This window comes from Teleopsis dalmanni, unplaced genomic scaffold (genome assembly GCF_002237135.1).
Source record: "Teleopsis dalmanni isolate 2A unplaced genomic scaffold, ASM223713v2 unscaffolded_contig_0036, whole genome shotgun sequence".
In the NCBI taxonomy this organism is placed as follows: Eukaryota; Metazoa; Arthropoda; class Insecta; order Diptera; family Diopsidae; genus Teleopsis; species Teleopsis dalmanni.
In genome coordinates, this window is record NW_024031418.1 from 1 (window position 1) to 13,602 (window position 13,602).

General features: G+C 28.4%; 7 protein-coding genes across 7 annotated transcripts; 4 read left to right on the forward strand and 3 right to left on the reverse strand.

The window, feature by feature from the left end:
• Positions 1-2,312: 2,312 nt before the first annotated feature.
• On the forward strand, positions 2,313-3,063 carry LOC119662957 (histone H1-like). Its single transcript, XM_038072615.1, has one exon. It carries the CDS (start codon positions 2,368-2,370, stop codon positions 3,046-3,048), a length of 681 nt encoding a protein of 226 aa, XP_037928543.1. The 5' UTR covers positions 2,313-2,367; the 3' UTR covers positions 3,049-3,063.
• Positions 3,064-4,486: 1,423 nt separating this feature from the next.
• Positions 4,487-4,876, reverse strand: LOC119662965 (histone H4). The gene has a single exon (XM_038072622.1). It carries the CDS (start codon positions 4,854-4,856, stop codon positions 4,545-4,547), a length of 312 nt encoding a protein of 103 aa, XP_037928550.1. The 5' UTR covers positions 4,857-4,876; the 3' UTR covers positions 4,487-4,544.
• Positions 4,877-5,063: 187 nt separating this feature from the next.
• Positions 5,064-5,599, forward strand: LOC119662958 (histone H3). The gene has a single exon (XM_038072616.1). The coding sequence runs from the start codon at positions 5,162-5,164 to the stop codon at positions 5,570-5,572; it is 411 nt and encodes a 136-aa protein (XP_037928544.1). The 5' UTR covers positions 5,064-5,161; the 3' UTR covers positions 5,573-5,599.
• A 1,109-nt stretch (positions 5,600-6,708) lies between these two features.
• On the reverse strand, positions 6,709-7,143 carry LOC119662964 (histone H2B). Its single transcript, XM_038072621.1, has one exon. The coding sequence runs from the start codon at positions 7,126-7,128 to the stop codon at positions 6,757-6,759; it is 372 nt and encodes a 123-aa protein (XP_037928549.1). The 5' UTR covers positions 7,129-7,143; the 3' UTR covers positions 6,709-6,756.
• A 147-nt stretch (positions 7,144-7,290) lies between these two features.
• LOC119662959 (histone H2A) lies at positions 7,291-7,734 on the forward strand. Its single transcript, XM_038072617.1, has one exon. The coding sequence runs from the start codon at positions 7,339-7,341 to the stop codon at positions 7,711-7,713; it is 375 nt and encodes a 124-aa protein (XP_037928545.1). The 5' UTR covers positions 7,291-7,338; the 3' UTR covers positions 7,714-7,734.
• Positions 7,735-10,941: 3,207 nt separating this feature from the next.
• LOC119662956 (histone H1-like) lies at positions 10,942-12,201 on the forward strand. The gene is made up of 2 exons (XM_038072614.1): positions 10,942-11,368; positions 12,170-12,201. Exons 1-2 carry the CDS (start codon positions 10,942-10,944, stop codon positions 12,199-12,201), a joined length of 459 nt encoding a protein of 152 aa, XP_037928542.1.
• A 924-nt stretch (positions 12,202-13,125) lies between these two features.
• LOC119662967 (histone H4) lies at positions 13,126-13,437 on the reverse strand. Its single transcript, XM_038072624.1, has one exon. It carries the CDS (start codon positions 13,435-13,437, stop codon positions 13,126-13,128), a length of 312 nt encoding a protein of 103 aa, XP_037928552.1.
• Between the last annotated feature and the right edge of the window lie 165 nt (positions 13,438-13,602).

A 13,602-nucleotide genomic window follows, 5' to 3' on the forward strand; every position in this document is an offset into this window, starting at 1 on the left:
ATATTATCGGTTCTTTGGCCATTTGATTAGTACTACGACATGGATTTCGTTTAAGTCGAGCCTTCACTTTCCGAACCATTTTAGGCAATGTTGCTGTTTTTTTTTCGTCCACCACTATAGCATTTGGTGACTCTGCCTGAGCTATTATAACGATTTAAGGTACGATACACAAACATTTTATTCACATTGAGATATTTGAGCTCAAGCACAATAGCTAGTTGTAATTTTCCAACCAAATATAATGCAATCACACTTATTTATTAATTCCATTTCGAATAATATTAGTTCTATAAAACTTAGACGCAAATGCTTGTGGTAATTTGTAAACAATATAAATAGCTGTCATTCATATGAATTTGACGTAGTTGGCAATATCAGTTTGACAAACATATCTCTGTGTAATTTGTAACACTTCAATCGCCTAACCCTTTATATTATTAAGAATTTTTTAATATTTATCATAGATTCGCGTATCAGTAAATAGATACATAAATCTTCGCAGGTAGTATAATCTAAGTTACAATAATATTAATATTATATTTGTTACTAATAAAAATGTACAAAACAAATAACGTTGCCAGGTCAATAGCATAAAGTTTCATAATTACCTTTTTGAAATCAAGAAACTAATAATTTTGTGCCAAATATTTGTATTTATTATTAAATAAATGTGATACAATTATTAAAAAACATTAATATTCATAATATAAAGAAGGAAACATATAAAAAATAATTATTTTTCTTTTAAAAGTTTTAAAATTTATTTATTTATTTACTAAACATCTTATAAAATTTTCAAAATGGTAACACCTAATTTATCTCATTAGAAATTCTGGTATGTACCAACAATCGCTGCCATACCGACATAATTGACTATTTCCCCTAAATATACTCGAACTCGCACACGGCCTAAATGTTTACTATTATTATCATAGTTACTATTTCAATATTTTGGTATTGTAATATTTATTATTATAGATAAATTATTTAAAGGTAGAGTTTTTAAAATTTGTATCTGAATTAGTTTTATAAAATATTCTATATTTTATAAAAGATTTATGGCAGTAGATGGAAAACATCCGAAGCCACTGTGTGAGTCTTGAACCTACTAAAACTAGCTCTTAGGAATGACTATGGAAGATTGCAGCCGCAAGTTTATATATATACTTCAGTATCTATTTAAATGTTATCCATATCCATGTTAGTTTATAAAAAAATTCATCTTAAATTTTAACATTTTATGTCGTATATCACTCCTTATAAAAATGTTAGAATACGCACATCTAATTTTAATTTTATTTTAATTATAAAGTAATAAAAAGAACATTTTTTTTAAATATACATATTTAATAAAATACTTATAATAGTCAAAGTTAAATGATTAAATTATAATTATAAAAGAAAAAGTAAAATGATTTCATTCTTATATATTTTTAATCATGTATGTAGATATAATTTTTTTTTATGAATTCTATTAAGTAGGATACGTACAGTTGTTATATTCGAATGATATTGAAAACTATAAATTTAATTGCTGATATGTTATTAATAACGTTTATATATAATAATTTTTCACATGATTAAAAATTATTTAAAACTTGTAATAAAATTTTAAAAATAATACGTATAGAAAATCTTAAAACATATTTTAAAGTAAACGAATTCAATGTAACATGTTAACATTATGGATGGATATCTAATCTCAAATAGACACTATTTGATATAATTAAAAGTGATAATCTTATATTCTAATTAAAATACAATATATTTATTTATAATTATTTCTATTAGTGCTTTAAAATTTTAAACTTTTATATAAATTGAGTTAATATTTCAAAATAGGATAAAACATAAGCATTCAAAATGTTAAAACTGACGTTTTTATGCATCTCGTGTTTTATTAAATTTGCATTTATAAATATATGAAATATATAAAACCATATATATAATTTAACAGAGAATTGAATAAACTATTTAATAAATAATTTAATATATAAATTATACAAAAGATAACTTTAAAATATTCTAATTTATTAACAAGTTCAACTATAGATTTACAAAATTTAAAGTTTAAACCAATTTTTATATATTTTATATAATTATAATTAGTATAAAAATGAATGTAATAAAATATTCAATATCTTCTTTACTTAATTTGATTTAAATAATTGTGTTTAATTTACTTGGTCTATTTAAAATTAATAATAAATGTTGAAAAATTTTTTCAAACTCAGTAGAAATATGTATTAATGAAAAATTTTTATAAATGCGCTCTTCTCGGCGCTTCGTACAAAGTGAGCTAAGCTACCATAAAAATGCGAAAAAATATTCATAAGTAAGAATATTACGGAATATTAAAAAGCAAATATGTCTGAAGCTGTTGCCGTTGCAAATACAGATTCTCCAAAGGAGATAACTGCCGTTCCTGAAAAGAAAGTTGCTGTTAAAAAGGCAACAAAAGTAAAAAAACCTTCTGCAGCTCCATCTCATCCATCAACACAACAAATGGTTGATGCATCTATCAAGAACTTGAAGGAACGCAGCGGATCTTCATTGTTGGCAATTAAAAAGTATATAAGTGCCACATATAAATGTGATGCCCAGAAATTGGCTCCATTTATTAAAAAATATTTGAAAACTGCTGTAGCTAATGGCAAATTGATACAAACAAAAGGAAAAGGTGCATCTGGTTCATTTAAATTATCAGCTGCTGCTGCTAAGTCTCCTAAATCGTCTGTCGAGGGTAAGAAAAAGAAGGTGCCATCAGGTGTTACGAAGAAGAAGGTTACTGCATCATCTGCAGGTACTAAAAAGTCAAAGGCAAAGGTATCTGGAGAGAAAAAACCTAAGAAATCTGCGGCAGCTAAGAAGAGTGTTGAAAAGAAAAAAACTGAAAAAGCTAAAGTTAAAAGTGTTAAAAAGATTGGATCTGTTAAGGCTAAGCCAGCTAAACCAAAGTCTACTTCTACAAAAGCTAAAGCGGCCGCAAAACCTAAAAAAACTGCCGTTAAAAAAACATCAGTCAAGAAAACTGCTGCAAAAAAATAATTTTAAAAATCAAACTTTAAATTCATCAAAACAGCCCTTTTTAGGGCTACAAAATATGTGTAAAAAGAAGATTCATTATTTATTTATTTATTTTATAAAATGTTTTAGTATATGGTATACCTATTGCGTTTATTAATGACCGGTCACTAAAGATTGAATAATCACCTATCGAAGTTAGGAATTCAATCCAACTCAGACTGCAGATACTGTAGAGAAGAGAGAAACTGTATACCATGTGCTTGGGTAGTGTCCACTGATGCACAAACGGAATAAACACCTAGGAGGGTATTTCATGGATCATAAATATTCAAGACTAGGACTTTATATTGTCTTTCATTAAAGAAAACGGACTTGGAGAAACATTCTAACCCGAGTAATGGGCACAATATACCTTGTCATAGTGCACGATCATTTCTTTTAATAATACCTCATGAATAATATGAAGAGATTCTTTTATTCTGTAATGCGCTATAAATTTAATCTCTAATAAGCAAACAAAAATTCTTTATGCATTTAAAAAAATTATATTCTCTTATTTAGACATTATGTGCAATACTTCACATCATTCTTAAGTTAATAAATATTTATCTTATTCTATTATATTTAATATCCAATTATTTATTTATTATAGTAATGACCATAAAATATTATATATCAAAATATGTCATTTATTTGATGAAATACTCACTTGTATATATTTTATTCACTTAATTTCATTTTTAAATTCTATTTTAAATAAATAAAAATAGTGGTTTATGCTAATTTTATTTATTATTATATAATGCTTCTAATTACACTTGTTAATTTATAACTAACACACCACACTCGGTACTCACTTGCAAGACGCTGCAAATTACTTAAAGATAATTTTAAAATATTCTAATTTATTTCAATAACAAGTTCTTTTATTTCTTTTCTTTATATAATATTGTCATAATTCACTTAATTCATATACGAATTTTTTTCACTTTCATTTTCCCCGCAATCATTTTGCTTGTTGAACACTTGGATTTGGATTAAGATTAAGATTCAGATTCAGTGTGAGATTTGAATTCACTAAAACCACCTCTTAGGAATGAATGGAGAAAATTTTCACACCATTGTGTGGAAACTTCAAACTGCAATATCTAACAGTCCGCAAATTACTTATATACGTCAGTTCTATTTATCTTATTCTATAAAAAAATTGAATGAGAATTATAATTAAGCCCGTAAGAAGCTAGTCCACATATATACTGCTAATGTAACAAAGAAATTGAGAATTATAATAATAAATATTTTGGACTCTGTTAAACTGATCATTTTAATTATCAATTATACTCGACAGACATCAATCGATCAAGCTAATAATAAATTTTATTTTTTTTATAATATTAGAAAAATACCAACACATATATATGTAAATTTATCTCTTTAAGTGTAAGATTATTTGGGTCCTGAAAAGGACCATTGGGCAATATATTATTGCATTATTAAATCAATAATTGATTATTTGCTTAACCTCCAAAACCGTATAAGGTACGGCCTTGTCTCTTTAAAGCATATACGACATCCATGGCTGTAACAGTCTTCCTTTTGGCATGTTCTGTGTATGTAACAGCATCACGGATCACATTTTCCAAAAATACTTTCAATACTCCACGAGTTTCTTCATAAATCAAACCAGAAATACGCTTAACTCCGCCTCGGCGAGCTAAACGTCTGATAGCTGGTTTCGTAATACCTTGGATGTTATCACGAAGAACTTTGCGGTGACGCTTAGCACCACCTTTTCCTAATCCTTTGCCACCTTTACCACGACCTGTCATTTTGTATTTAAATTTTTATAGATATGATAGAACCGTTCGAATTCAAATTCAAACAATAAATGAAGTGACGACGGATGATTGACGACTATTTATAGAAAACATAAGCACTATGAAAGATATGAAAAAGATTGAGTAAAACAAAACAAAACAAAAGAAAACAAAACAAAAAGAATAAGCAATATGAGAAACAATGAATGTTAAAACATGTGAATAGTTGAAACAGAACATCCAGGTATGATGAGAAAATTGAGCTATTCAATTGCGCTATTTTTTAAAATACCATATTGTAACATATCTCATAAATTATGGCTCGTACAAAGCAAACTGCTCGTAAATCGACTGGTGGTAAGGCACCACGAAAACAATTGGCTACCAAAGCCGCACGTAAAAGTGCACCAGCTACTGGAGGTGTGAAAAAACCACATCGTTATCGTCCAGGAACTGTAGCTTTACGTGAAATTCGTCGCTACCAAAAGAGTACTGAGCTCTTGATTCGCAAATTGCCATTCCAGCGTTTGGTCCGTGAAATTGCACAAGATTTCAAAACTGATTTACGTTTCCAGAGTTCTGCTGTAATGGCTCTTCAAGAAGCTAGCGAAGCATACTTAGTGGGTCTTTTTGAAGATACTAACTTATGCGCAATTCATGCCAAACGCGTTACAATTATGCCAAAAGATATTCAATTGGCTAGACGTATTCGTGGAGAACGTGCTTAAGATTGGAAGCAATATAATTTTATAAATATACAAAAATCGGTCCTTTTCAGGACCAAAATTATATAAAGAAAAGAGATAAATAAATGACATGACTTATCCAGGGTTTGAAATTGCTTAACTATTTTCAATTGCTTATTTTTGACTACGAAAATAAAATAAGCAAAATGTAAATGCAATTGTTGCATAGTAAGTTTATTCAAAGAAAAGAGATAATGATAAATTATATCATATAGATGTAGTATAGACATTGCTATTAGAAGTAGCATAACATATATTAATATGTATAATATTAGCATCATATGTATACTATTATTAGTATCATATAGTGTATCATTAGACATAGAATGTTTCACGTCATAACATTTAATTGAATCAATATATTTTATTTTTCTTTTGCTGTAAGCAGAAAGCATCAGAAGCCATAATGTAAGACTTGAACTTACTAAAAGAACGCTTAAGGAATGAGTTGTAAAAGAGCTTATCTATCCCATGAAATTGTATGGTATCATAGAATGAATGACAAGGAACAAATACTATATTTATGTTTTCAAATTTAAAGCACGAATGTAAATATAGAATATATCAATTTAAAAGCGATGATAGTACTAAGACTGATGATAAGGATTAAGACTCGTTAATTCAAGAGTTAACTCTATTTAGCAGGTTATATTATCCATGATTAAAAAACTGTAAGATCCTCAAAACCGACAGAAATTAATTTGTTGATTGAATCATTTATTCACTAACAACCAAACGATAGCTGATAATTCATGAAGAGACTGTCAAAGTTTTTTTTTATTTTTTTCTTCTATCAGTAGCCTTTTAAAAGAAATATCAAAAACAAAATATATATCATATTTATATTATTATTATGTTGAGGCTAGTTGAGTCAGTGCACTTGAGCACTTTTACTTTCTATTAACTACGAGGTTTCTTCTTAACCCCTCTTTACGCCTTGTCTGGATTATTGTTTATAACTTTATCAGATCTGCATACCTCCCCGAGGAGCTTGTAACCATTCTGAGATTCAATAACGCGGTGTTGATAAGCCTGTCAGTTTTCGTAAATAATTTCAGGGCTCTATACATATTTATAATATAGATAAATTATCAACTCAATTGAATATTTTTGTGGCCCTGAAAAGGGCCTTTTGAATAAGTGGTGTTTGTTTGATATAACGCAATTTACTTGGAACTAGTATACTTAGTGACAGCTTTTGTTCCTTCACTAACTGCGTGCTTAGCCAGTTCACCGGGAAGTAAAAGACGAACAGCAGTTTGAATCTCCCGACTAGTAATGGTGGAGCGCTTATTGTAGTGTGCTAAGCGCGAAGCCTCAGCAGCAATACGTTCGAATATGTCATTCACGAAGCTGTTCATGATGCTCATGGCTTTCGATGATATACCAGTATCGGGGTGGACCTGCTTTAACACTTTATAAATGTAGATAGCATAGCTCTCCTTCCTCCTGCGCTTCTTCTTCTTATCGTTTTTGGTTATATTTTTCTGAGCCTTTCCATCTTTTTTGGCTGCTTTTCCGCTAGTTTTTGGTGGCATGATTTCTGATTTTAAATTTTAATCGTCGATTTGGAGCAATTTCCGTTTCTATATAAACATTTTTCAAACGAAAGTTTAAAGCAATTTTTTATTTTAAATTGCGTTTAGAAAAAGTATATGAGATAATTTGTCGGCATCATTAAAAAAAAGGATTGAAAAAAAATAGATCCAATTTTTATAAATCTCAACTACTAGAAACTCAACTCAACTATGTCTGGTCGTGGTAAAGGTGGTAAAGTTAAAGGCAAGGCAAAGTCACGATCAAATCGTGCTGGATTACAATTTCCAGTTGGTCGTATTCATCGATTATTGCGTAAAGGCAATTATGCTGAACGCGTTGGTGCAGGTGCTCCAGTCTACTTAGCTGCCGTTATGGAATATTTGGCTGCTGAAGTTCTTGAATTGGCTGGCAATGCAGCACGCGATAATAAGAAGACAAGAATCATTCCTCGTCATTTACAGTTGGCCATACGTAATGATGAAGAATTGAACAAATTATTGTCTGGTGTTACAATTGCACAAGGTGGTGTACTACCAAACATTCAGGCTGTACTTTTGCCAAAGAAAACAGAAAAGAAGGCTTAAATTATTTTATTTTATTTATTAAAATACGAATACATATACGTGGAGAATTAACTATCAATTAATCCGTCCTTTTCAGGACGACAAAATTTATTTTATTAAAGAAAATGTATTTCATTAAATCAATTGATATAAATATTGTACATACTATCATACCTACCCTACTAACTTACACAAGCCATACTTTAAAACACTTAACAATCAATCATTTCTTGCCTCGCCCTTCTGTTCCGTTACATTCCTGGAAGACCTTCATGAAATCGAAATCTTCGAAAATTGTAAATCAGCCTACATAACAGATAAAATACATAGCATTGTTAGTGTATAACTTAACACTGCGTTTTGCTACATAGTAATAATTTTTTTTTTTGTTTTTGGGCAGCAGGTATCAACCAGTTTTTATACATACGAGTATGTATGCGTTCCAATTGACTTCCTAGAAATCAGGTTCGCTGTGCCACTATTTTTTAAGAATGCAAGTTTATTATTCAGGGTTAGATAATTGAAGTGTTACCTATTCAAGCGATCACATTATTTTTTTATTGATTCAAATTACAAAAATTTGTGAAAATAATTAAAATTTCACAATCCATTCACTCTAGCTTGATGTGGCCACCTTTTGTCTTGACTATGGCTGTGATCTTCCAGTATTTTGGCCTATTCCTGAATAAAAGCTTTCTTCAGCGTATCGAAACTGGCTTATTTTTTAGTTCTCAACTTGCTCTCCAAATTGGCCCAGCGTAACAACTCCTTTGCTCATTCGAGTCTAACTTTTTGTTGCTTTGGTGCAAGATCTTGTGCCTTGGAACTTTTAAAGCTTTACCTTGAGCTTATTTTGGAAAATGCGTCAGATGCTTCGTTCAGATATTATCGGTTCTTTGGCCATTTGATTAGTACTACGACGTGGATTTCGTTTAAGTCGAGCCTTCACTTTCCGAACCATTTTAGGCAATGTTGCTGGTTTTTTTTCGTCCACCACTATAGCATTTGGTGACTCTGCCTGAGCTATTATAACGATTTAAGGTACGATACACAAACATTTTATTCACATTGAGATATTTGAGCTCAAGCACAATAGCTAGTTGTAATTTTCCAACCAAATATAATGCAATCACACTTATTTATTAATTCCATTTCGAATAATATTAGTTCTATAAAACTTAGACGCAAATGCTTGTGGTAATTTGTAAACAATATAAATAGCTGTCATTCATATGAATTTGACGTAGTTGGCAATATCAGTTTGACAAACATATCTCTGTGTAATTTGTAACACTTCAATCGCCTAACCCTTTATATTATTAAGAATTTTTTAATATTTATCATAGATTCGCGTATCAGTAAATAGATACATAAATCTTCGCAGGTAGTATAATCTAAGTTACAATAATATTAATATTATATTTGTTACTAATAAAAATGTACAAAACAAATAACGTTGCCAGGTCAATAGCATAAAGTTTCATAATTACCTTTTTGAAATCAAGAAACTAATAATTTTGTGCCAAATATTTGTATTTATTATTAAATAAATGTGATACAATTATTAAAAAACATTAATATTCATAATATAAAGAAGGAAACATATAAAAAATAATTATTTTTCTTTTAAAAGTTTTAAAATTTATTTATTTATTTACTAAACATCTTATAAAATTTTCAAAATGGTAACACCTAATTTATCTCATTAGAAATTCTGGTATGTACCAACAATCGCTGCCATACCGACATAATTGACTATTTCCCCTAAATATACTCGAACTCGCACACGGCCTAAATGTTTACTATTATTATCATAGTTACTATTTCAATATTTTGGTATTGTAATATTTATTATTATAGATAAATTATTTAAAGGTAGAGTTTTTAAAATTTGTATCTGAATTAGTTTTATAAAATATTCTATATTTTATAAAAGATTTATGGCAGTAGATGGAAAACATCCGAAGCCACTGTGTGAGTCTTGAACCTACTAAAACTAGCTCTTAGGAATGACTATGGAAGATTGCAGCCGCAAGTTTATATATATACTTCAGTATCTATTTAAATGTTATCCATATCCATGTTAGTTTATAAAAAAATTCATCTTAAATTTTAACATTTTATGTCGTATATCACTCCTTATAAAAATGTTAGAATACGCACATCTAATTTTAATTTTATTTTAATTATAAAGTAATAAAAAGAACATTTTTTTTAAATATACATATTTAATAAAATACTTATAATAGTCAAAGTTAAATGATTAAATTATAATTATAAAAGAAAAAGTAAAATGATTTCATTCTTATATATTTTTAATCATGTATGTAGATATAATTTTTTTTTATGAATTCTATTAAGTAGGATACGTACAGTTGTTATATTCGAATGATATTGAAAACTATAAATTTAATTGCTGATATGTTATTAATAACGTTTATATATAATAATTTTTCACATGATTAAAAATTATTTAAAACTTGTAATAAAATTTTAAAAATAATACGTATAGAAAATCTTAAAACATATTTTAAAGTAAACGAATTCAATGTAACATGTTAACATTATGGATGGATATCTAATCTCAAATAGACACTATTTGATATAATTAAAAGTGATAATCTTATATTCTAATTAAAATACAATATATTTATTTATAATTATTTCTATTAGTGCTTTAAAATTTTAAACTTTTATATAAATTGAGTTAATATTTCAAAATAGGATAAAACATAAGCATTCAAAATGTTAAAACTGACGTTTTTATGCATCTCGTGTTTTATTAAATTTGCATTTATAAATATATGAAATATATAAAACCATATATATAATTTAACAGAGAATTGAATAAACTATTTAATAAATAATTTAATATATAAATTATACAAAAGATAACTTTAAAATATTCTAATTTATTAACAAGTTCAACTATAGATTTACAAAATTTAAAGTTTAAACCAATTTTTATATATTTTATATAATTATAATTAGTATAAAAATGAATGTAATAAAATATTCAATATCTTCTTTACTTAATTTGATTTAAATAATTGTGTTTAATTTACTTGGTCTATTTAAAATTAATAATAAATGTTGAAAAATTTTTTCAAACTCAGTAGAAATATGTATTAATGAACAATTTTTATAAATGCGCTCTTCTCGGCGCTTCGTACAAAGTGAGCTAAGCTACCATAAAAATGCGAAAAAATATTCATAAGTAAGAATATTACGGAATATTAAAAAGCAAATATGTCTGAAGCTGTTGCCGTTGCAAATACAGATTCTCCAAAGGAGGTAACTGCCGTTCCTGAAAAGAAAGTTGCTGTTAAAAAGGCAACAAAAGTAAAAAAACCTTCTGCAGCTCCATCAACACAACAAATGGTTGATGCATCTATCAAGAACTTGAAGGAACGCAGCGGATCTTCATTGTTGGCAATTAAAAAGTATATAAGTGCCACATATAAATGTGATGCCCAGAAATTGGCTCCATTTATTAAAAAATATTTGAAAACTGCTGTAGCTAATGGCAAATTGATACAAACAAAAGGAAAAGGTGCATCTGGTTCATTTAAATTATCAGCTGCTGCTGCTAAGTCTCCTAAATCGTCTGTCGAGGGTAAGAAAAAGAAGGTGCCATCAGGTGTTACGAAGAAGAAGGTTACTGCATCATCTGCAGGTACTAAAAAGTCAAAGGCAAAGGTATCTGGAGAGAAAAAACCTAAAAAATCTGCGGCAGCTAAGAAGAGTGTTGAAAAGAAAAAAACTGAGAAAGCTAAAGTTAAAAGTGTTAAAAAGATTGGATCTGTTAAGGCTAAGCCAGCTAAACCAAAGTCTACTTCTACAAAAGCTAAAGCGGCCGCAAAACCTAAAAAAACTGCCGTTAAAAAAACATCAGTCAAGAAAACTGCTGCAAAAAAATAATTTTAAAAATCAAACTTTAAATTCATCAAAACAGCCCTTTTTAGGGCTACAAAATATGTGTAAAAAGAAGATAAGAAGATTCATTATTTATTTATTTATTTATTTATTTTATAAAATGTTTTAGTATATGGTATACCTATTGCGTTTATTAATGACCGGTCACTAAAGATTGAATAATCACCTATCGAAGTTAGGAATTCAATCCAACTCAGACTGCAGATACTGTAGAGAAGAGAGAAACTGTATACCATGTGCTTGGGTAGTGTCCACTGATGCACAAACGGAATAAACACCTAGGAGGGTATTTCATGGATCATAAATATTCAAGACTAGGACTTTATATTGTCTTTCATTAAAGAAAACGGACTTGGAGAAACATTCTAACCCGAGTAATGGGCACAATATACCTTGTCATAGTGCACGATCATTTCTTTTAATAATACCTCATGAATAATATGAAGAGATTCTTTTATTCTGTAATGCGCTATAAATTTAATCTCTAATAAGCAAACAAAAATTCTTTATGCATTTAAAAAAATTATATTCTCTTATTTAGACATTATGTGCAATACTTCACATCATTCTTAAGTTAATAAATATTTATCTTATTCTATTATATTTAATATCCAATTATTTATTTATTATAGTAATGACCATAAAATATTATATATCAAAATATGTCATTTATTTGATGAAATACTCACTTGTATATATTTTATTCACTTAATTTCATTTTTAAATTCTATTTTAAATAAATAAAAATAGTGGTTTATGCTAATTTTATTTATTATTATATAATGCTTCTAATTACACTTGTTAATTTATAACTAACACACCACACTCGGTACTCACTTGCAAGACGCTGCAAATTACTTAAAGATAATTTTAAAATATTCTAATTTATTTCAATAACAAGTTCTTTTATTTCTTTTCTTTATATAATATTGTCATAATTCACTTAATTCATATACGAATTTTTTTCACTTTCATTTTCCCCGCAATCATTTTGCTTGTTGAACACTTGGATTTGGATTAAGATTAAGAGTCAGATTCAGTGTGAGATTTGAATTCACTAAAACCACCTCTTAGGAATGAATGGAGAAAATTTTCACACCATTGTGTGGAAACTTCAAACTGCAATATCTAACAGTCCGCAAATTACTTATATACGTCAGTTCTATTTATCTTATTCTATAAAAAAATTGAATGAGAATTATAATTAAGCCCGTAAGAAGCTAGTCCACATATATACTGCTAATGTAACAAAGAAATTGAGAATTATAATAATAAATATTTTGGACTCTGTTAAACTGATCATTTTAATTATCAATTATACTCGACAGACATCAATCGACCAAGCTAATAATAAATTTTATTTTTTTTATAATATTAGAAAAATACCAACACATATATATGTAAATTTATCTCTTTAAGTGTAAGATTATTTGGGTCCTGAAAAGGACCATTGGGCAATATATTATTGCATTATTAAATCAATAATTGATTATTTGCTTAACCTCCAAAACCGTATAAGGTACGGCCTTGTCTCTTTAAAGCATATACGACATCCATGGCTGTAACAGTCTTCCTTTTGGCATGTTCTGTGTATGTAACAGCATCACGGATCACATTTTCCAAAAATACTTTCAATACTCCACGAGTTTCTTCATAAATCAAACCAGAAATACGCTTAACTCCGCCTCGGCGAGCTAAACGTCTGATAGCTGGTTTCGTAATACCTTGGATGTTATCACGAAGAACTTTGCGGTGACGCTTAGCACCACCTTTTCCTAATCCTTTGCCACCTTTACCACGACCTGTCATTTTGTATTTAAATTTTTATAGATATGGTAGAACCGTTCGAATTCAAATTCAAACAATAAATGAAGTGACGACGGATGATTGACGACTATTTATAGAAAACATAAGCACTATGAAAGATATGAAAAAGATTGAGTAAAACAAAACAAAACAAAAGAAAACAAAATA

Bases quoted from the DNA above. Each gene is read 5' to 3' on its own strand.
- LOC119662964 (XM_038072621.1), bottom strand. From the start codon at position 7,128: ATGCCACCAAAAACTAGCGGAAAAGCAGCCAAAAAAGATGGAAAGGCT.
- LOC119662959 (XM_038072617.1), top strand. From the start codon at position 7,339: ATGTCTGGTCGTGGTAAAGGTGGTAAAGTTAAAGGCAAGGCAAAGTCA.
- LOC119662958 (XM_038072616.1), top strand. From the start codon at position 5,162: ATGGCTCGTACAAAGCAAACTGCTCGTAAATCGACTGGTGGTAAGGCA.
- LOC119662965 (XM_038072622.1), bottom strand. From the start codon at position 4,856: ATGACAGGTCGTGGTAAAGGTGGCAAAGGATTAGGAAAAGGTGGTGCT.
- LOC119662957 (XM_038072615.1), top strand. From the start codon at position 2,368: ATGTCTGAAGCTGTTGCCGTTGCAAATACAGATTCTCCAAAGGAGATA.
- LOC119662956 (XM_038072614.1), top strand. From the start codon at position 10,942: ATGTCTGAAGCTGTTGCCGTTGCAAATACAGATTCTCCAAAGGAGGTA. The intron at 11,369-12,169 runs GTACTAAAAAGT...TCTCTTATTTAG, and splicing joins GGTTACTGCATCATCTGCAG to ACATTATGTGCAATACTTCA.
- LOC119662967 (XM_038072624.1), bottom strand. From the start codon at position 13,437: ATGACAGGTCGTGGTAAAGGTGGCAAAGGATTAGGAAAAGGTGGTGCT.